General features: G+C 31.6%; 1 protein-coding gene across 2 annotated transcripts in view; it reads left to right on the top strand.

Moving 5' to 3' along the window:
* LOC107449044 (uncharacterized) overlaps positions 1–22,039 on the top strand; it is a 27,049-nt gene extending 5,010 nt beyond the window's left edge. Inside the window, exons 2-9 of one of the 2 annotated variants that reach the window (XM_043046492.2) lie at positions 4,732–4,941; positions 8,157–8,402; positions 10,531–10,704; positions 12,816–13,214; positions 14,982–15,137; positions 17,268–17,423; positions 20,342–20,443; positions 20,584–22,039. In XM_043046492.2, the coding sequence (XP_042902426.1) occupies positions 4,732–4,941; positions 8,157–8,402; positions 10,531–10,704; positions 12,816–13,214; positions 14,982–15,137; positions 17,268–17,423; positions 20,342–20,443; positions 20,584–21,024 (1,884 nt within the window). In that variant the 3' untranslated portion in view covers positions 21,025–22,039. The remainder of the gene's footprint in view (positions 1–4,731; positions 4,942–8,156; positions 8,403–10,530; positions 10,705–12,815; positions 13,215–14,981; positions 15,138–17,267; positions 17,424–20,341; positions 20,444–20,583) is intronic. The other variant, XM_043046493.2, reaches the window with a different exon arrangement.
* Positions 22,040–22,365: the final 326 nt, after the last annotated feature.

Below are 22,365 nucleotides of genomic sequence, written 5' to 3'. Positions count from 1 at the left end.
CTGCTTCTTTCGTGTGAAAAAAAAATTTTTTTTCGTTGTTTATTATTGTTATTATTTATTTCTGATTAGTCAGTGCATAATAAGCTCGAAACACTCGAAAATTGTTTCGTTAGATGTTTCTTTCGTGTCAAAAAGTTTTTGTTTTCATTGTTTAGTATTGTTATTATTTATTTCTGATTAGTCAGTGCATAATAAGCTCGAACCACTCGAAAATTATTTTGTTAACTGTTTCATTCGCTTGAAAAAATTTTTTTTTCATTGTTTATTATTTATATTTATTTCTGATCAATTTGTGTATATTAAGTTTAAACTGCTCGAAAATTATTTCGCTAACTCTCTTGTCTTTTTTTTTTCTTTCTTATTTTATTTCATAATTTTTTTGTTTTTATTATTCAATTTTGATTAAACTGAGCTCGAATCACTTAATCACTCAAAATATATTTCATTAGATAATATTTCCATTTATGTGTAAATTTCATTTTTTTATTTATTATTTATTTTTCTTTTACTATTTATTTTTGGCTTATCTGTTCATATTAAGTTCGAACCACTGAAAAGGTATTCTGGTAAATAAGGTTTCATTTTATGTGTAAAATTGCTTTTCTTTTATATTATTTCTTTACTGTTATTATTTATTTCTGATTAATCTGTACAGAATGTGCTCTTACCACTCCAAAATTATTTCGTTGATTATTTTTTCTTTTGAGTGGAAAGTTATTATTATTATTTTTTAATTTTATTTCATAAATTTTTTTAATGTTATTATTTGTTTCGAAATAATCTGTGCATCTTAATTTCTAATCACTTGAACTTCGTTAACAAATGTTTCGTTAGGGTATAAAATTGCTTTTTTTACTTTTGTTTTATTTTTATTTGTTAATATTTATTTCTGATCAATTTGTGCATCGAAAGACTCGACCTTTTGAAAAATATTTTGTTAAACATTTAATTTTTGGCGAAATTTTTTTCCTCTTTTTACTACTATAATTAATTTGTGCATTTCAAGTTCAGACTCCTCAAAAAATATTTCGTTTAACGATGTTTCATTTTGTGTGCAAAGTTGTTTTCTTCCTTTTTTAATTATAATTATTACTTTTTCAAATCAAATGTAAATTTTTTTATATTTTTTTTTTTTAATTTTTTTTTTAATGTTGAAAAAGGCTTTCAGAAAATATTTCCTTCAATTTTTCATTTTGTATGTAAAATTACTTCATTATTTCTACAATTTTTCAGCGTATTTTTCAAGTTAGCAACTCTCGAAAAATATTTCGTTTATAAATGCTTCATTCTGTGAAATTTTTTCTCTTCAAAACTTTGAAATCTAGAAAAATTGTTCTAGAGGTCAATGTGAAGAGGTCAACAATGTTTCATTCTGTGTGTAACATAATTTTCCCGCAATAATTCAAACAATTTTTCAGTTTCTCAATACTTTTAGATCTTATTTAGATGTAGCTGATTGAGTAATTACATAATATTGAATAATAACAGTGTGTCCCCCTGCAAAGTTTATAATGCAAAGTGCTATAATGTAAACCATATTTATATGATTCTTAACAGATTAGAAACATTATAAAAATGGTAAAATTAGTAGGGAAAATTTGGTAAAGAACCTTCAATTTAAAAAAAAAACAATTAAGTTGATCAAGTACTTATTATAAAAGTGCTTAGTCACTACTAACTACTTATTTTATCTATATAACTGCATAAATTATAAAATACTTGTATCTATACACGTTATAAAATACTTGCATACATAGAATTTTATAAAGTAAGTTTATATTGAGTGGTTAAATCGTATTGAAATAAAGTATATTTTTTGCATAAAAGCTTGAAAATTTAGGAAAATAACTTTTGATTTAATAATCTGATTTAAACGTGGTAATATGCAATCGTTATGTTTTGAGAAACCTTAAACATACTAGTTAATCTTTGCAGACGATATCTTAAGTTACTTAATTAATTTGCTTTTTTTTCTTAAGCACTGTACATATATTCATCTGGTGTTAATGCTCCAAAAATTTACTTTTATCATTTTTGAAACTTATTACAACTGATTTAGGTGTTTCTGAAAAATTCTTTCAAGCAAGAACACAGCAGAATTTACATAGCCAGTCTGTATCGCTGTTATTCATGAATTCAAATTTGTCTTCAAACCTATCACAGTAATACAAAGCTAGTTATTTTTATTTTATAACCGTCGTTGAAAAGCCGACCCAATTTCGGGTTTACGACTACCAATGTTCAACTCCGTAACCTTGTAGTTTTACACCTAATCCAGAAGACGAAGGAACTCCTGGATCAAGTATTGGGAGAAATTTGCCTTCGTGGGGGACTTTTTGATGGAACTAACCCGCATTTGCCTTACATGGAGAGGAAAACCGCAAAAACCAACCACGGTTAGCCTGACAGCAAAGGATTGTTACACGTTAGTTTTAAGTGTCATTTTCAGTTAGTCGTACAATTTCATAGGCTCCCCAGTTATAAAAACTCCGTACTTCAAAATCAGTCCATTCATTAAAATCAGAAGAATTTCAACTATAACGTATCAAAATTTCACCTAAATAGTCTGGAACACGATTCCCATATAAATGCGGGGTCCTTTGTTATCATAAGTTAAAGAATTTTAATAATTGAAAGTTACTATAAAATGAAATAAGTAGATAAATGAATTAAGTTACTGTAAGCGTCTATAAGCAGTCAACTCGATCTTTCAGAAATTAATAATTTATTTTTAAATTATTTCCTGCCTTTCAAATTCTTTACTTTTCAAAAAATATGTGACTCTTTATTCCACTCCCATGCATATGAATGACCTCTGGTCATAAGGTCAGTGGGTGAGGAGCACCAAAAGAGTCCCTCCCCTATTGTTGGGGAGGGAAAGGTTTAAAATGAGAAGAAGACTCTCTTGTGAGGAATTATTGTGGACAGATGAGGATCGAATTAGAAATATAGAGATGACATGGAAAATAATATAATAAAGATAAAGAAGATAAGAAATAAATTATTAAAATAAAATATTTTTAAAAATATATAAAAAGCTTTTTTTATTTAAAAAAAAAATAAAATGCCGGTAAATAAAAAAATGAAAATACATAATCTTGTCATCAGCTCACACGATTATATCCGCAAAAAGGAGTGCTTTCTAATATTGTGTAAATACAGTTAAAGCAAAATATCTCAATACATTAGTGGGAGGAACACCCAAAAAATGCAACCAAAATAGAACCTATTAAGCAAAAAATATACGAAATAAAACATACTGAGCAATAAATAGAAAATAAAATGCGAGAAAAGTGCAGAATAAAATATAAAATGTAATCGATAAAGAGAGTAACGAATTCCAATGAAGTTACATGTTTCGGAATCTTTCAAGAATGATTTAAAATATTTTCGTATTAAGTTTTTCAGATTACAAAATACGAAAATAGAAGCGTAAATAGAGGGCTCTTTTATGGAGTGTTCTTACTGCAGTACTGAAGCGCGTTTGGGTTGTTAGTTACCTTGCATTGGCCCCCGAAAATGTTTGTGCTCAATGTAATAATATTATACTGAGCAATTCAAAGTTTATAATTAATATGGTTGAGCCGTGATGGCTCAGGGGATAAAGCGCTAGCCTTCTAATGAGAAGGACTAGGTTCAAATCCCAGCGATATCTGGTCAATACGATTTCCGCATTCGGCTTGTGCCGACTACAGTTCTGACGCGAAATATCCTCAGTGGTAGACGGATCATGGGATAGAGTCCCCTTGCCGTCAGGCTAACCGTGGGAGGTTCTCGTGGTCTTCCTCTCAATGTAACGCGAATGCGGGTTAGCTCCATCAACAAGTCCTCCACGAACGCAAATTTCTCCCAATACTCGATCCAGAAGTTCCCTTGTCTTCTGGATTGGGTTCAAAATTACAAGGCTATGTAGTTGAACATTAGTAGCCGTAAACCCATAAAATTGGGTCGACTGTTCAACGACGGTTATAAAATAAAATAAAACATCGCCAAAGATGTTTCTTAAAACTTTATTTCTAAAACTACAATTTTATGTTCTCCATTTTTAGTTAACCTGAATCATGCATCAGAATCAGCCTAATCTGAATTTTATGCATAAAAACTTTTTTTCTCGGTATAGAAAATGCGATCTATCTCAGTAGCGTGCAAAGCCCTAGAGTGCTCTAAATAAGACTTTTAAGACCGGGATACCCTGGTTGGTAGGGCATTGGGCCCATGTCCAAAAGTGCATGGGATCGATCCCCGCCGGTCGAAGACTCCCCATGTAGTAAATGGTGACTGATGCATGTTAAATCTGTCACAAGTTTTCCATGTTCCCATAGCAAATCATACCTCTGGGAGTACTGATACAGGAGTTTCCTTGTCTTCTGGATAGGTTCGAAATTACAAGACTACGGAGTTGAACATTAGTAGTCGTATAGTTGGTAGTGGGTAGGCGGTTCAACGACGGATATAAAATATAAACTAACACATTTGAAGTAAATGCATCAAAATTATAAGATTACATATCAGCATGTAAAAATACGATCATTAAATTAAAAGTTATTCAGTTTTTCCGTTTTTTATTTTGTGCTCAATGTAGCAGATTGAGACATTTAATGCAATATTTCTTTAAAATTTATTTTACAAAAATAAATGTTTTAAATGTCGATTCAAATATTGTCACTATAAATATTAAGCACGAATTAAAAATGATCACCAATATAGTTTATTTATTCATTTCTTTTCCAGGTAGATCAGAAAATGAGAGATATCAAAAGGTACCGTCGCTATTGTGGAAATGTGTTTCAAGCTTCGTGTTTGCTTATAACGGTATATTTGTTCGTGTACTTTGCAGAGATGCTGATTAAGTACTTCTTTATAGAAGAATACAGATATCCATACTCATATCCTTTTTTGATTATCGTAGTGTACACAGCACTACTTCTACAATATGCTCTTGTAAGTATAACCATTACAACATTGGTGATAAATTATTTATGTGACAATAATGATGTTAAGAATGTTCTAAGTTTTAGTGCCAAGGAAAATATACAAATAGCCACCGTTTAAACACCCTTAAATGGTGTTTTGAAGCTCTTTCACCAAGAAAAATGAAAAAGCCACTGTTTAAGTGCTTAACACTGGTAGCAAAGCTAGAATTTTGAGCTATCTATGCCATCTTGTCATGAAGAATTGTCAGGGGTTAGATCGGACAGATAACTAGAATGTTTTAGAAGTCATTAAACTTTTAAAGATCGCCAATTCGGAGACATTTTTCTACCTAGTTTAAAATAATTATTCAAAACCAATGCCTTAATCTCATTTTTTCTCTCAAATTTTTATCAGCCTAAATAAGTATTGGAGTAAGTTTTTAATTATGACGTGCCACACGTGCTGTTAATTTTCTCACAACTGTGATTTTTCATCATATTGATGCTTTGCGCCGTTTTTAGAATAAGCATAGAGGGCTCTAGTTAAATATAGTTTGAACTAACAATCATAATTAACTGTCATAAACTCACACCAGAAACATTATACAATTCGTAAATATACATCATTCCATGCGATCCGACGACAAAGCTTTTGAAGAGCAGTCTGAAATTTGATGCAAATCTATAGTTTCAAACTATACGTGCCATCTTGCACTAAACAATAACTGTACTTAAAAACGCGCAATAGTTAAAGTTTTTAAAAAGTTACTAAATGTTTCTTAAAAAAAAACGAAAAAAAAAAAGAAATTGCTCTTTTTTTCATTCTCCCATTTAGAAAAGAAATATTCAAAATTTTTGAAAATTATTATGAGTCCAGACATTGCAGCTTCAAAGTAACTTTTTGTCATGATGTCGCCTTTTTCTCAATATCTCAAAAATATAATCAAATATATAATCAATCAAATATATAATCACAAAGGTTTTTTATTTCCTCATTTTAAGATTTTGCGCCATTTTTACGATTAGTTTATGTATAGAAGGCGCTAGCTGAAGATAGACAAAACCTAGCCTAATAGTCATGAATGAGTATTAAAAAATAGAAAAAATAATCTGTAAAAATACACCATAGTAACTTGGTCTCTTTAGTACACAATTTATTTCAATTTTCATTGATTTTACAGTATTTAAGTTTGGAGAAACATAATTCAAAAGATAACTACATAGCTGCCAAAATACCAAGGTTGAGAATAGTCATTTATATGCTGTTCAAATTGATTTTTCTCGAGCTTAAATGATGCAAAATCTCAAAAACAAAATTATTAAAGAACGAGCAATTGGTGCCCGTTTTATATTAAATTGAGCCACAAGCAAGCAAATACATATCACTAATTTTATCTGATGAATAATTTTTTTAAAAAAAAAACTGAATCGTAATTAAAATTGTTTTATTCTAAGATCGGAGGCGGGATTTGCACCTTGAACCAAATTAACTTGTTTCAAAACACTAGCACAAACTGTTTTAATGTTATGGGAGAAATACACTGAGACACAAATTCTTCGTTACCTTAAATGTAATATCTCAAGGGAAAAAAATGAAGCGGAAAGATATATTTGATTAGATAAAAATACCATTTTCTCCAAAAACTTATCGACGTGGTAAAAGTCAACATGTTTGAGTGCTCAAAAGAGATTAGCGCATCGCAATAGCTCTCCCAAGAGCATCCCAAGCGTTTTCAATAGGATTCAGGTCAGGGGATTTGGCTGGCCAATCCACTCGTTGAATATCCTCGCTTTCCAGATGCTCATCAACATATATGGCAACGTTACTTTTAAAAAGTAGCGAGTAAAAGTGCAAGTATTTTTAAAAAAAGTAAGGAGTAAAAAGTGCAAGTAAAAGTACTAGTACTAAGCAAAAAAAGTAACGATTTAAAAGTACATTTCTAGGAAATCGAAAATTCAAAGTAACCTAAAATTTTATTGAATAATATTCTTATGCTCTTTAAAGTTTTTGCCAAATTGTTGTCATTTATTTAATTATTTTTAATTTTGAAAGTTATGGATTTAAATTTATTTTTAAATTCGAAAGAATATTATAATATAATTTTATAATATAATCGTATAATATAATTTTAAAATCAAATATAATTTTAATATCAAACTTTTTATGGATTTGCACGAAAAAGAAATTTTATCTATTGATTTTAATTTTTGGTTTATTATTTTTATTTATTTAAATTACCATTGATTGTTTTACTCTTTAGAATTGTTTTATTCTTTAGAAACGCGTTTTAAAAGCGCAAGCATAACCAAAGCAAACACGGGGTTTCAGATAGCTTTGTGATCTTTTAGCTGGTAAAAAATAATTGAATGTGCAGTATAAGTTGACACAGAAGGTATTTAAACACGAAGTTAGCTGTGAATGCATATATATTGCACATAAATTTTATAAATTAAAAAAACATAAGTATTTTTTTTAATACGAAGCTTACCGAGTTTTAGAAAAAACTAACGATTTCATTCAATATTTGCGTTACAAATACTTGTACTTTTTCCCTAAAAAAGTAACGAAAGTACAAGTAAAAGTACTAAATTTAAAAAGTAATGAAGTACACGTAAAAGTACGTACTTTTTACTTGTACCGGCGGTACAAGTAACGAAAGTAAAAGTACTGCCATATATGCTCATCAACCATGAGAGCTCTATATGGTCGCGCATTGCGTCCATAAAATGAACTCAGGGCTAACAGCGCCTCTGAAAAGACGCACATAGGGCTCTAGGACCTCCTGCCTGTACCTCTGGGCATTCACGGAACCATTGTCAAACACATGGAGTGGTGTACGGGTATCTTGCAAGTGCGAATATATGTGCGAAAATGCTTTCCATATCTTAATTTCGTCCATAGTGTATATAGTGAATAATTTATGCTTGTGGTAATCACAGATGGATAATTTTTTTGAAAAATAAAGCAGAAATGAAGAAGTTTTGCTACCATAATTTAAATCTTTGTGTGAATTGCAGAAAATTCAAAAACGTATATATACGGGACCAACTTGAAGTGTGTTTTCCTTTTATTATTTAACATAAAGTGCGGTTTGTTTGTTTTTTCTATTTTTTTACTTATTTATCTTCAATTAAAAATTGTCTTTGCTTGACGCTTAAAATGTTTTTAACACTTGATTTAAAATTGCATCATTTCCAAGAAGTTGTAATTGTTTTGTTTTTAAATTTGTTTTTTTTTTATAGAGTTTCGTACGACCGGAGAAGTACCACGCATTCAGAGCTTTAGCAGAACGCTTTGATTTTCGTTCTAATAATATTCCATGGATGCTTATAGTGAAGACCCATATCAGAATGTGGACTCTTTCTTGCATGAGCTTCATTATTTACAAAATGGAGGAACACTATGGAGTAAAAAATGGTCTTGCTAGAAACGTTAGCTTTGCTGTCACATCTCACTGGCTTTTTGGATATGTGAATTATTTGATGAATGTAAGTACTCACCCTATTTTACAGTGAATAATAAAAAGCTGGGAATATATCAATTTAATAGTTCCTGAGAAAATTAAATGAACAGTTCCTACATATCCATTTACGGGAAGAGAATAGGAATGGGTAGATGCAGATTGTTTCAGTTACATTAAGCTTTGAGATTTATAAATAAGGCATTTCAATTATATATTCATATGATTTTAATTTACAAAAATGAAGTGGAATAAATCGATTAAGTAGTTCCTGAGAAAAGTAAATGAACAGTTCCTACATTTCCATTTACGGAAAGAGAATAGGTATGGGTGGATGTGGATTGTTTCAGTTACATTAAGCTTTGAGATTTATAAATAAGGCATTTCAATTATATATTCATATGATTTTAATTTGCAAAAATAAAGTGGAATAAATCGATTAAATAGTTTTTGATAAAATTTAATAAGCTGTTCCCAAATATACATTAGCAGAAAGAGTGGAGATGTGGTTCAAGTGGCTTATTTCAGTTGCATTTACATAGGTGGCAAATTTCTGTCCTTGATATAGAATAAGAAAAAGCGCTTGATAATTTTCAGAACTTCGATAAACGTTCTCTCAAAACTTTTAAGCAATATATCGATGCAATTAGTAGTTTTGAGTTAATCATATAAAACTACACGATTCTAGGTTGTTAGACTAACTTTATTACAGTTTAAACTGATGAAAACTGATTTGGATGACGCTGAAAAATTCTTTTAGCGTTAATTGCATAAAAACAAGGGTACTTATCAAATATCTAAAAAAAGGCAATAATAAACTATTTAAATATCCATCAAAAATGTTCACTGCAGAGTTGTATGCTTTTAACGGTGATTGTATGTAAAAGAAATGCTTATCAAAAATAGAAAAAAACGGCATCTGTAAATTCTTATGATTGCGAAATTGTATTGGCGTAATTTTGTCACAAAAAATTAATAGAAAATCTAATAGTATATCACACACTTTATACGTCAAATAGTGGTTAGGTGGTCTCTTTGTGTTTTACATTTGTTAAGAGGCCGGGATAGCCTGGTCACTAAGGCGCTGGTCCCATGTCCGAGAGTTCGTGGGCTCGAACCCCGCCGGCCGAAGACTCCCCGTGTGGTAAAGTGACTGATGCACATTAAATCTGTCGAGTCGCAAAAGTCCTCCATGTTCCCATAACAAATCAATACCTCTGGGGGTACTGGATTGGAGATCGATCGTTCTCTGATTCAGGTCAAAATTATGATCTGTGGATGAATGAATGGATGCATGAATGGGTCCACCCTATAAACGGGTGCGACGCATGGTGCGGCAGAAGTCGAATTCTTGGCCATAGATGGTGCCACTGAAGAACAAGAAACGGACACTCTGCCTTAAATTTGCTCGGTTTCACCAAGCAAGCTTGTCGGTGTGGCAAGTGACATTAGAAACAACAACAACATTTATTAAAAGATTTATTATTGCCAAACAGAGTATTCCATCATCAGTTCATTTGTGAAAATCAAATCAAAAGGATCGGAAGCATGTTTAGAATTTACTCTACTTCGGGAGTTGAGTTCGGTCTGGAAAGGAAGGGCCTAACTCGGATTATAGGTTAAATTTCTATATTTAGTTTTTTTTCTTTTTTTGTAGAGAAATTTCTGATGACACAGCATTATTCGGCAGCATAATATCAGGTAAAAGCGGTGGAACATGTAGGGGTGCCTTCATTAGAAGAGAAGAAACATAGATAAATAACTTTTAGATTTTCTATGAGATTTTCTTCAAAACTTGAAAGAAATAAAAATCTGCGATTTGTGGTTTAGAATCAATAATTTAATACTATGCAATAGTCAGCTTATAGATTTTTTTAAATTTATTTTTATTTCAGTTTAAACTGATAAAAACGCAATCGTATAACGTAAATTGCACGAAAGCAAAGATGTTTATCAAAAATTTAAAAACAGGCAAACGTATACCTTTTATCCAGCTTTCAAAAAGTACCCCTTTTACTGTTAAGTTAAATCAAAAGAGGACAAGACTCTCTTGATTCACTTTTCATATAAAACATTTCACTTATATAATATTTACAAAATTATTTCTCAGAAACTATTGAACAGATTAATATGCAGTTATTTATTTTCTCTTATAGGGGCAAAAAAAGCAATACAGTCCATCAGGTATCTTCAAGTGGGTGTCTGTAATGCCTTTATTTTTTCTGGAAGCTTACATAATATATTTGTTTTGTTCAAGTGAAGAACAACTTAAAATTGCTTTAAGGAAAAAATGGGGTTTGTATGCTTTCAGCGGCCTGCTATTTGTCATGGTAAGTACGTTATTATTATATTTTCAATAAAGCTATTTTCTGAGTACTTTTAAGCACTGTAGCAACTCATTTATAATTAGCTTATGTAATCAGCTTGCTGTTCTTATTGCTCTGTTATAAGGTAGTGTCATTTGAAATACTGCCAAATAAAATTTGTGGAATACCTCTGATCATTTTGAGTTTTATTTTAAAAAGTACAAAAACTACATAGAAAATTGCTCGAAACTTTTTACGTCATTAAGATATTCAAATAAGATCTTTTTTTCATTAATTGCCAAATGCGACTCGCTGCAAAATTATGAAGAAAAAAATTAAAAAAATTTTTATGCATGCGCAATACAAAGGAACTACTTTAAACAATACTTATATCTTGAGTAGTTTTAAGTGAGCTTTTTACAAATTTTAAAAGAAAAGTTTTGTATTTAATTTTAAATTGCTCCAAAAATTTTGCTTAATTTTTTTTAAAATTAGAGTAAAAAAACATAAGAGAAAAAAATTTGTTTTTATAAAAATGTCTGCATTTCTACAAATATTTAAATTAGGCTTACTAAATTTTATGCAGTAATTGCAAATGAAAACCAAAATAATAGTTATCAGTTATCAGTCTTATTGATTGATTTTTTGGCATAGGGTGTTTAAAAAAAACCCTATTTTCTTTCACTATTTATTGTCGGTCCCTCAAACCTCTAAGAGCTTTAAATCTTATAGATAAATTTAAAAAAAAGTCTAAGTGCCTCTTCCATTATTGTATATATATATATATATATAAAGAGCGTGCGTGTGTAAAAGAGGCGGGAGACATGATTAAGTCGAGATTTAAATAATAATTATTATTATTTTTAATGGCGGGCACTTGGGGTTTGTCCCATTGGTCACAGGAATGCCAGAGCTGCTACTCTCTTCTCGTTACCCAGTGGGCACCTGTGGCTAAGTCATGGCGGTGGAGCAGCGTCGCCCACGTCAAACAACCACAAACCCGTTTATAGGGCAGGTTACATTCATGGCTGAAAGCCCTTATATAGCAAGACGGAAAAATGCAAAAACTGGTACGAAATAAATTTATTTTTAGCATTTTTTTTTTTTTTAGAAAAGTAAAATATCTGTAAATATCAAGACTCCTTTTATAATTTTAGTCTATATATAAAACTGCTTATTTTCCGATGATAAAGTAGATATTGTTGAATAGCTTTAAAAATAATAAGTTAACTCTTCCCGAAAACTAGTTATAACTGAAGTGGTTTTACTACCAGCCATTCCTCTTTTCCGTCTTGCTTTCACCCCTGATCACATCCACACAAAGGACATAGAACACAGAGAGAGAAAGAAACATCCATGCCCTGAGCAGGACTCGAACCCGCTGCCAATGGCTCCGCAGTCAGGCACGCTAACCACTCTGCCACCTGGTCGGCTAGATTTAAATAATAACTCTTACATTATGAGTAAGTAAGAAATGTAATTAAAAAATTAAAAATTGGGTTGCAATAAACAATCTGCACCCAGGAAATTGGGTATCAGCATTTACATTGTTCAAAGCAGAAAAATAAGATAAATTTTTAAGTTTCAAGTTTCCGTTCTCATTTTACTGCAGCGATTTTCCGCATTCATAATCCGAATTCCGTATTCATAAAAATCATAACTTTTAATTAATGGTACTATCGACTTAATTTTGATTTTAATGGATTTAGTCTAGAAGCCTACATAGGAAAGAATACTTCGTTTATCGGTTAAATCGTTAATAAGTATGAAGCAAAAATCATATTTTGTACTCTTTATTTCTCTTTTAACTTAGTAAATATTAGTTCTTTTGGCTTGATTTTGTTCGATTCAGCGTTAGTTAGTTCATAATAGGCCTCACTTGCCTAGATAGCAAAATGCATAAATATTTTAGATTTAAGTACAAAATAAAAATAAAAAAACTCTGCAATATCATCGTGTTATTTTATGAATAAGCAATGGTGGAAAATTCAATGCTTTAATCACAAATTGCACAATTATAATAGTCTTAAGCCATGGTGCTCTCTACTGTTAGTATACTCAAAGCTAATCCAGACCAATTACACATTTGGGACATTAACTAGGAAAGTAACTTTATCAATGTATTTTTCTTTTAGATTTTCATCGAAGATTTGATGCCTCCCTTGAAAACTACCAGTAGCTCTGAACAAAATGGTAAACCTAGTACCAGTATTCCTGAACAAAATGACCTTGGTCCACAACCGTGCAACCAATCGAAGCAAAATGAAAACGTGAGTAAATCTGACACAAGTAAAACTGAACAAAATGGTGCCGATCCCCAGTTGTGTAGCCAAATGGTGAAAAGTGAAAATATGAGTAAACCTGGAGCCAGTAAAGCTAAACCTGGTGCCAGTAACGTTCAAGCTGGAGCCAGTAAAGCTAAACCTGGAGCCAGTAAAGTTATACCTGGAGCCAGTAAAGCTGAACCTAAAGAGAAGAGTTTACTTCTGGAGAACGATAATGAGAAAATATTGGTATGTCAACTTGCAGAAAAAGTATGTATAACAGGGGTAATTACATACCGGATTTTTGGTATCATTCTTCGGGGTCTAAAAACTAAAAGCAGGGAATGATTTTTCCGTGAATATATTCGCAGAATTCTGCTTATCTCAAAGTTTAAGCTTTAGCTAAATCGTTGACGAGACGTTTACATACCCGTGATTCTTCCGTCAATTTGATTCCTTCGGTTTGGAGGATTTCCTCCATTTTGAATGCTTGGAATTGCGCTGAAATCTAACATCACGATTCTTATTCCCGCGATTTTAATATTAAACATCGATTTTCGTATTTACCTGATTTAAAACGTATTGAGATTTGTATTCACGCGATTTAAAAATCGTGCATCGTGTTTCCTATTCATGCGCTTTAAAGACCCAATATTGCAATTCGTACTCACGCGAGTTTAAAATCCAATGTCACGATTCTTATTTACTCTTTTTTAAAACCTTGAAATCATATTGTGAAATGCATTCACGCGGTTGTATTATCAAATATCGATTTTCGTATTTATACGTGATTTAAGAACTACACATTGCTATCAGTATTTGCATGATTTAAAATTCATATCGCTATTTCTATTTTCTTGGTTTTAAAATCCAATATCGCGATTCCTATTTGCAGGATTTTAAGGTCCATAATCACATATTCTTGTAAAAAGCAGGTTTTTTCCTTAAATTAGTTACTGTAAATGTGCACTACTCTTCTTTAGTAGATAATAATTAATATAAGAAATATTTATGTTTTAAACTAGTATGAGAAATATTTATGTTTTAAACTATTTCGAACACGTTACACAATCTGTAATAAAAACACATAACAAAAATGTAATTTTTTTTTCCTACTTTGTTCTCTAATGCAAATTTTGCATTAGAGAACAAAGTAGAAACACAGTAGAACAAATTAGAGAACAAAGTTTGCATAAAGAAGTCTTTCATTGTTACGTTCGATTAGGTACGCATGTTTTATTAGATACTATAAACGTAGGGAAGAAAAATTTATAAGAGATTTTATTTATCCTTTATAGCACCACTGCTTTTTAATACTAATTTTAAGCTAAAATATTTTGGGTTCGGGATTAATTTATGAAATGCAGTTGTTGCCTTATTACCTTAAATTATTTTGATTTGAAGAAACTTTTTTTGTGGAAAGCTAGATTTTTGTTCAAAATTTACCTGCTGCAAAAAAAATTAACCATGAACTTGAATTACGGCAATTATAAATAACCAATCTTAAACATTCTGTGTTTACAGCTATAACTAACTAACTCGACTCCTATTGAACCATTATGTAATTCAATTTTGTAACCACTCTTTTATCTCTTAAGACTCTGATTAATTTTACACATGATCATACGTGTGTATTCTAACTGTTGAATGGATATTTATCTTTGCATTACATCAGCCTATGCTTAAAGCTAATTTTATTAAAATTTGTAAAGTAGTAAAATTTATCGGAGTGGTGAAACGTATTCTATTTACAAGTTATCGGCATAATCTATTTACAAAGGTAATGGTTACTTGGAAAAATACTGTAAATGTTATTTTAACGATGATATTAAAAATGTCATTTTATGGTGTCATTTTCTGTAGGGAGACTACTACATTTTGGTAGAATTTAGTTTTGTTTCAATTTAGGTGTGGGGGAGTCAGAAAGAAAAAGAGTTAGTATCGTGATAAAAATAAGATTGTTATTAATTTGAATAAAAATTAATTTGTCTTTTCTTTCTTTTTTCTTTTAGAAAAAAATTAATTTTTCTCTTCCAGAATCACATGTGTGAAGTTTTTATGGCAATATTTTTCATTACTTTGAGCTCCGTTTTGCCTTTCCCTGCATGTAAAGAGAGGTTAGAATCGAGTTTGTGGATGTATACTACTTTTTCACCAGTATTAACAATCACTCTCTGGTACATAGCTTTAAAGGTAAGCATGCGTTGTAAACGAGTATTCAAATTTACAACTTGTTTCAAAAGATAGTAACGAGTAACTATCACTTTATATTAATGAAAATTTAAATACCAATGATTAAAAAGGCATTCCCTCCTTTCACTACCTAAGATGCCTGCGACAAATTTAGTTCGTTCGCTTTGAAAAAGAAAAAAAAAAACTTCTTCCTATATGATTTTTTTTGAAGACCATTAGTATAAATATGTTTTTTTTTTTAATTCGTTAGGAAATTTTACTGAAATCATTTAAACAAAAAATTTAAAATAGATTGGGACTATATTTTTGAAAAAAATGTATTTATGCTTTAGTATAAATATGTTTAGTTACATTAGTACATGTTACAGTATTAGAGTATTACAGTACAGTATTAGAATATGTTACATTAGTATAAGTATGTTTTTTTTTTTTCGTTACGATATTTATACTTTAGTATAAATATGTTAAGTTACATTAGTACATGTTACAGTATTAGAGTATTACAGTACAGTATTAGAATATGTTACATTAGTATAAATATGTTTTTTTTTTTTTCTTTACGAAATTTTACTGAAATCATTTAAACAAAAAATTTAAAATAGATTGGGACTATATTTTCAAAAAAATTTATTTATACTTTAGTATAAATATGTTTAGTTACATTAGTACATGTAACAGTATTAGAGTATTACAGTACAGTATTAGAATATGTTACATTAGTGCAAATATGTTTTTTTTCGTTACGAAATTTTACTGAAATCATTTAAACAAAAAATTTAAATTAGATTGGGACTATATTTTTAAAAAAAATGTATTTATACTTTAACGATGGAGTTGTTTCTGTTAGTTAAACTTGGGTAGGTTGAACTGTCTTAATTCGAAATTTTAGATGTGATGTTAAAAAGATCTCGCCCTTAAAATAAAGTACAGGGTGTCTATAAAAGAACTCCGGGGTTTTAAAAATTCATATCTCACTAACTATAAAAGATAGCAAAATTTAGTCGATTTTTCTGAAAAGAGCAGCTCAAAAAGTTTTACTCATACTAATTGGGAATGTTTGTATCAACTGTTGGCGGCGCTGCAGGGCGTTGACCTTGAAATGACGTCGCGAAATTTGAAATGATGGCGACTCCGCAACAAAAGGCTCAATGTGTTATTTGGCTCATAGAAACGAAGTCTTTAGTTATCGTACAAAGAAACTTTCGACGTAACTATGGTGTTAACCCGCCTTCTGACAAAACCATTCGTCAATGGTTCAGTGCATTTAAGGAAACAGGAAGTGTTTTGAATTAAAAGTCGCCGGGTAGGCCGAGTGTATCTCAAGAGAAAGTGGACAGAATCCGAGCTTCATGCCTTCGAAGCCCTAAGAAATCGTTGACAAGATGCAGCCTGGAGTTGGGGTTACCAAGATCTCAGGGAACGAATAGTCAATTGTGTGGCAACCGTCCCCCCAGACATGCTCGCCAGGACATGGGAAGAGGTAGAATACCGTTTAGACGTCTGCCGTGCCACTAACGGGGCTCATATAGAACTTTACTAAGTGTTAAAAAAAACTTGAAAATGTAAGCTTTTCAGTCATGTATAAAACATGTATGTATGTTTTTTATTTCATTAAAATATTTTGCCTCAAAACCCCGGAGTTCTTTTATAGACACCCTGTATTAGAAGTGCCAGAAGCTGCTTCCAATCCAGGGACTTCGAACAACCCGCTCTTCTCTTTAGCATTTTCATTAAAAAATAAAAGTCTGATTTCTTGACTTTTTTTTTCAAGCTTAGGTAGCAAATATTAAAAGAAATGAAAGTTTGCATTATAATTGCGACTACAGCCAAAAGGAACATCTTTTGAGAAAAAAAGTGAACCGTTTAAGTCTGCTGGGTTGGAAATTAGCACGTCCGGAAAGGGTTAAAAGTATGAATAATAAAGTGTGTTTTAATTTAATGAGAAAAAAATTTAGCAGTATTCTTAAAGATTGAATTATGGTGGTAATCTTTTTTTTATTTATCTCATCTGTTTAAGACAATGATTTAAATTAATTTTTTTTTCTCTTTTTCCATCGAATTATCATAAGATTTTACTGTTACTTTGATAAGTCCAGTTTGTTTTAATTAATTAAATTTTTTCATTTACAGAAAGCCTTGAACCATGTAGTCGATGTACAACCTGATCTCTTCATGCAGCTTTCATGTGTCACTTATTTACATTTAGCTCGAGATGAATTTATCGATACATATGACCTTCCTATCCTTGTGACAACTGCTATTTTATTTTTCCTCTTTCTAATATGGGTAAGAATAAATTTCTATACCATTGATTCGATACTCTGTAGCAAGTTAAGAGAAAACAATTGCGTTATAGGATTCAATAAATCATCTGCGACTGCTTATAGTTCCGTTTAATTTAGTTATTAAATTATATAAATATGCTTTCGAAACAATATAAAAGCTTTTAAAAGTTAAATTCGTGGGACAGAAATTTAATTCGCACTATCTATTACGATACCGAAGAGCCATTACATTATGACCTCCCTGCTAATAACATGTAGGACCACCTTTAGCCCTCAAAACTGCTAGCCTCTCCAAGGCATTGATTTCACAAGGTGCTGATAGGTAGTCTGAGGTATCTGGTACTAAGCGCTCACCAACTGGTCCTGCAATACCCTCACATTGCGAGGGAGCAGCGTGGCAGCACGAATTTGGTTTTCCAAGTAGGACCACAAATGCTCTATTGGATTAAGGTCAGGTGAATTTGGGGGCCAAGACATGACTTGAAAGTCACTGGAATGGTCCTCGAACCAATCCATGATGATTCGACCCTTATGACATGGTGCATTATCCTGTTGGTAGTCACCCTACCCCGCAGGAAAAACTGTTGCCATGAATGGGTGAACTATGTTCAAGTAGCTTACGGACATCAGGAATTGTTTTATGAGGATTATGGGTCCTAGTGTGCCCCATGAAAATATTGTTCCTGGGCGAGAAACCATGAAAACCTGGGCGAGCCAATTGTTATGGATGGAGGGTGGTCTTAATGTAATGGCTCTTCGGTGTATATCATGGAATTATTGAAAAAGGGTTAGAGTTTCGCAGTCTTAGTGGAATCCTAGCGACATATTTCGGTAGATAAGGACATTTGCTCTTGAAAAAGAAACAAGTATATGCCGTTGCAATAGCATTAGATATGATTGGACTACAAACAATGGTGCATCGTACGTTGACATGCTCTTAACAAATCAAATGCGAGATAAATTTTCTTTTATTTCGCTTTAAAAGAGAATTGTCAGCAAGAAACAATATTTATTATTCTTTCATCACCAGTTTCTTTAAATGCGAGCAGAAAGATGTATATTTGTTATGATTTTTATACATTATTTTTATTAATTCTTATTAAAAACAATGGTTTTTATTCAATAAGTTTCATTTTCTCAATTTCACAAGAGCAAGCAAACAAAAACGTCAATGTCGTTTCAAGAGTTGGCGATGTTGATATAAGTTCGCGCTAGCAGCTTAGTATCTATTTGGCGTGATCTTAGATGCAAACAGGCTCTTTCCATAAGGATAATGGTTTTTTCATGCCTTGCAACAGAGTATAGATAATTTATTGCAAAAATTACCAGTTTATTTTTCCAGGATCGATTTTACGTGACGCGTGTTTTTAACCACATAGCTAATCGTTATTTATTTTTCTGCTTTCCAGGGTTGCTTCGGAGAGGGGGTTTCGAATAACGGAAAAAGTACCCCTGTGGAAAAATTGTTGAAAAAAAGAATCAGAAAAAAACAACTAATTAAATTTAAGATAAATATAACAATCGATTTTACTCAGATCCTTGAACCAGAATTTAATGAAATTTAATTCAGTCATAATTAGCTTAAAAAAATTAATTATGTAGCGAAGTCTTATTTAAAATTGACTGAATGAAACTTTCACTATAGTATTGTTATAAATAGTTTATCTATTAGCAATAGTCTCAAAGTGGTTAAATCTTTTGAAAGCGTTAACCTGCTGAAGAGTTCTGATTCACTTGTTAAATAAAGAATTTCTATCCTTAATCTAAAATAAATCCTTAAGCATTAATTTTCTTAGAAAAATATTTAAATGAACTCGAATAATGATTTCATTACATTAAATTCGGGAGAAACGCCCCAAATCGGATCTGTCGTTATATATATGTAATAATTGATGAGGTACTTTTTCTTTCCAATGCTCTTTTTTCCGTCTACCATAGGATCCGAGAGGATTTTAGAGTGTAGGAAAGAAAAGGGTAATATGCTGAAGAATGTGCTGTAAATTATTCGTGGGTCCTAAAAATACGAACTCGAAAGACGCTCATGTTCTCGGTCATATCTTAAAATATGGTTTCTCTCTTATGATTATTAACTACATTCTGACGATAAAATTTTTTATACGTACCAAAGCAATACGTTCAGTGGCAAGGTTACCCCTGCCTAACCCCTCCAACATTTCAAGTTTATTGAACGATTCTAACAAATACTGAATTTCTTGTTGTTGTTTCTAATGCTACTTGCCATACGGGGAAGCCTGTTTGGTCAAAACCGTGCAAATTTAATGCAGAGTGTGCGTTTCTTGTTTTTCAGTGGCGCCATCTATGGCCAAGAATTCGACTTCTGCCACACCATGTGTCACACCCGTTTATAGGGCTCGGAGATCGTTATACTGCCTCGATAAACGGGTCGTTAAATAACGACCCGCTTATAGAGAACGATCTATCTCCAATTCAGTACCCCCAGAGGTTTTTATTTGTTATGGGAACACGGAGGACTTTTGCGACTCGACAGATTTAACGTGCATCAGTCACTTTACAACACGGGGAGACTACAGCCAGCGGGGTTCGATTCCTCGAACTCTCAGACATGGGCCCAGGTCCCTACCAACCTAAAGTAACACCTCCTAGAAATAAGCAGGCCTCAGCACGGGTTACCATAAATAAGACAGTCTATCCTTTAGTAATCCAAACGTAATGACATATTTCGTATTGCTACTGCGCAGCTTACCCCGAGCGTAATGACATCTTTCTTGTTTTCCATCTACTGCGCAGTTTAACTTCCTTACATCGGACTACTTCGTGCTGAGACCTTCCTTCTTCTAGGAGGTGTTGGTGAAGGCCTCTTCTAGAAAATCTTGGTATTAAAATATTTTGAGTAGTTAGTAAAATATCAGTACAGTATTTGTCATATTTCACTTTCAGGTTATCTACAGAATTTATGCAAGTCTTAAGCAATGCATTACAGATATGAAGGAAAAATTATCAGACATAAAGACTGAAAAATCGAATATTGAAAAAGGAGGCGTAAGTAGCAAAAAAGATTCGTTAAAAGTGAAATATTGAAAATGTCTTTTTTTAAAATTACATTTATTGTAGTGGTTGTTTTTGTGAATGAACATTAACATTTATCCTACATTCCATTTTGTTTTAATTATTATTTCTAGAAAGCAAATCAGGAAAATGATAAATCTGCTTCAGCTGTGGACCGCAGTAAAACTGCTCAAGAAGATCTTTGCGTAAGTACGAGAACCAAGATCCGTATAGTTAAAGCTAAGCCACAACAAGAAAGTAGGATAATTATTGAATCTAGTGAAAGTAATGTCCTTAAAAAAGATAGTCCCAAACGCAGTACTGCCAAGCCAAAAACGTGCCAAAATGACGGTGGATTGATAATGGCTATTGACCACGTTGTTGATCCAAGCGTTAAAGATACAGTTTGTAAACCAGATTGCGAAATTTCAGTTGATGAATACGTACCAACGGAGCGTGATAATTTACTAAATGAAAATCTGAAAAGTAATGACAACGAAGAAGAAAATTGCTTTGTTATTATAGAGGATTTCGATTGTTCTTCAGGTGGTAAGGTAAATGGTAAAGAATGTTAAGTTTGCGGTTCTTAGAGAAAACATTTGCTTGTAGTTATTCATGTTTTAAAACATAAATTTTGGATTTTAATACTTCAAACAAAGAAAAAGATTGTTATCTTACAAAGTCAGTAATAAATCAAATTCAATTGCTTCAATTCAAATTGAATTCGCCAAATTGGTGGCCAAACGACTATATTTTTATAATAAAGCATAATACCTTTGTTAATTTTGATGAAATAAAAAAAAATCATTAATGTACGCTTCCACCAAACATTTAATTTCAATAGCATTGATGCAAGGTCAATAAACTTTTGAGATAAATAATGAGATAAAATGTATTTTGCAGTATTATTCAACTTTTACAGTAAATTATAAGGAAAATTCGATCAAATTTTGGTATATGGCCATTATAGCTTTCTTCTGATACGCTATGGCCGGTTTTCTGTAATATCTCATCCAATTTTGAAGCAACCCACTTGGTTTGACGAGATGATACAGGGGTTAGTGCATTAGCTTGTTAAAATATTTCCCCCGCTTCTAATTCTGACGATAACCTGATGTTACTTAACTCATTACTACTATAAATGTTTGTGTTAAATATAGATGTCCCATGTGAAATTTATGTAATTACGGGATTTAAGTTATACGAAGTATATTATGAATACTATTTTCAAAATCAAACTTTCCATTATATTGATCCATCTTTTTGATCTGGTGCATTTATGAAAATTAATGCTTTAATTGAGACTGATCATCTATGTCATGTATCCATGTGAATATCCCATGTGATTGATATCCCATGTGAAATTTATGTGATTACGGGATTCAAGTAATACAAAGTATGTTATGAATACTATTTTCAAAATCAAACTTTTCATTATATCAATGCATCTTTTTGATCTGGTGCATTTATGAAAATTAATGTTTTAATTGAGACTAATCATCTGTGTCATTTAAACTACTTAGTTTGTTAATATGTTTTTGTTTGTCAATGGTGTTTGTATTTGTTTGTGAATAAAAAACTAAATCATTATCTGCTTTCTTTTTATTTCACATCTGTGTCTGCAAAGAGGTACAGTGCGTGATAGAAAAACAAAACGAATTACCCTATCTTATCATTAGATCAATAATTTAATTTTTTAACCGTTTTTTTTATTTCCTATGAGCTGCACAATCAGTCTTCCCGATGAGCAGACCTCGTGCGTTCTCCAGAAGTGGTATCCATTCTTTCAGAACCACCACAATGGGTGAGATACCGTTGGCCATGTTAATTTGGACGTTTCTGCCACACTAGATGGCAGCACCGAGACTCTATTCGGATGCTAAAGTGCACTAGGAATAATTTAATTTAGCCGGAAA

This window comes from Parasteatoda tepidariorum, chromosome 9 (genome assembly GCF_043381705.1).
Source record: "Parasteatoda tepidariorum isolate YZ-2023 chromosome 9, CAS_Ptep_4.0, whole genome shotgun sequence".
NCBI classification, from domain to species: domain Eukaryota; kingdom Metazoa; phylum Arthropoda; class Arachnida; order Araneae; family Theridiidae; genus Parasteatoda; species Parasteatoda tepidariorum.
The sequence above is the reverse complement of the archived record's forward strand: the minus strand, read 5'-3'. Positions and strand labels throughout refer to the sequence as shown.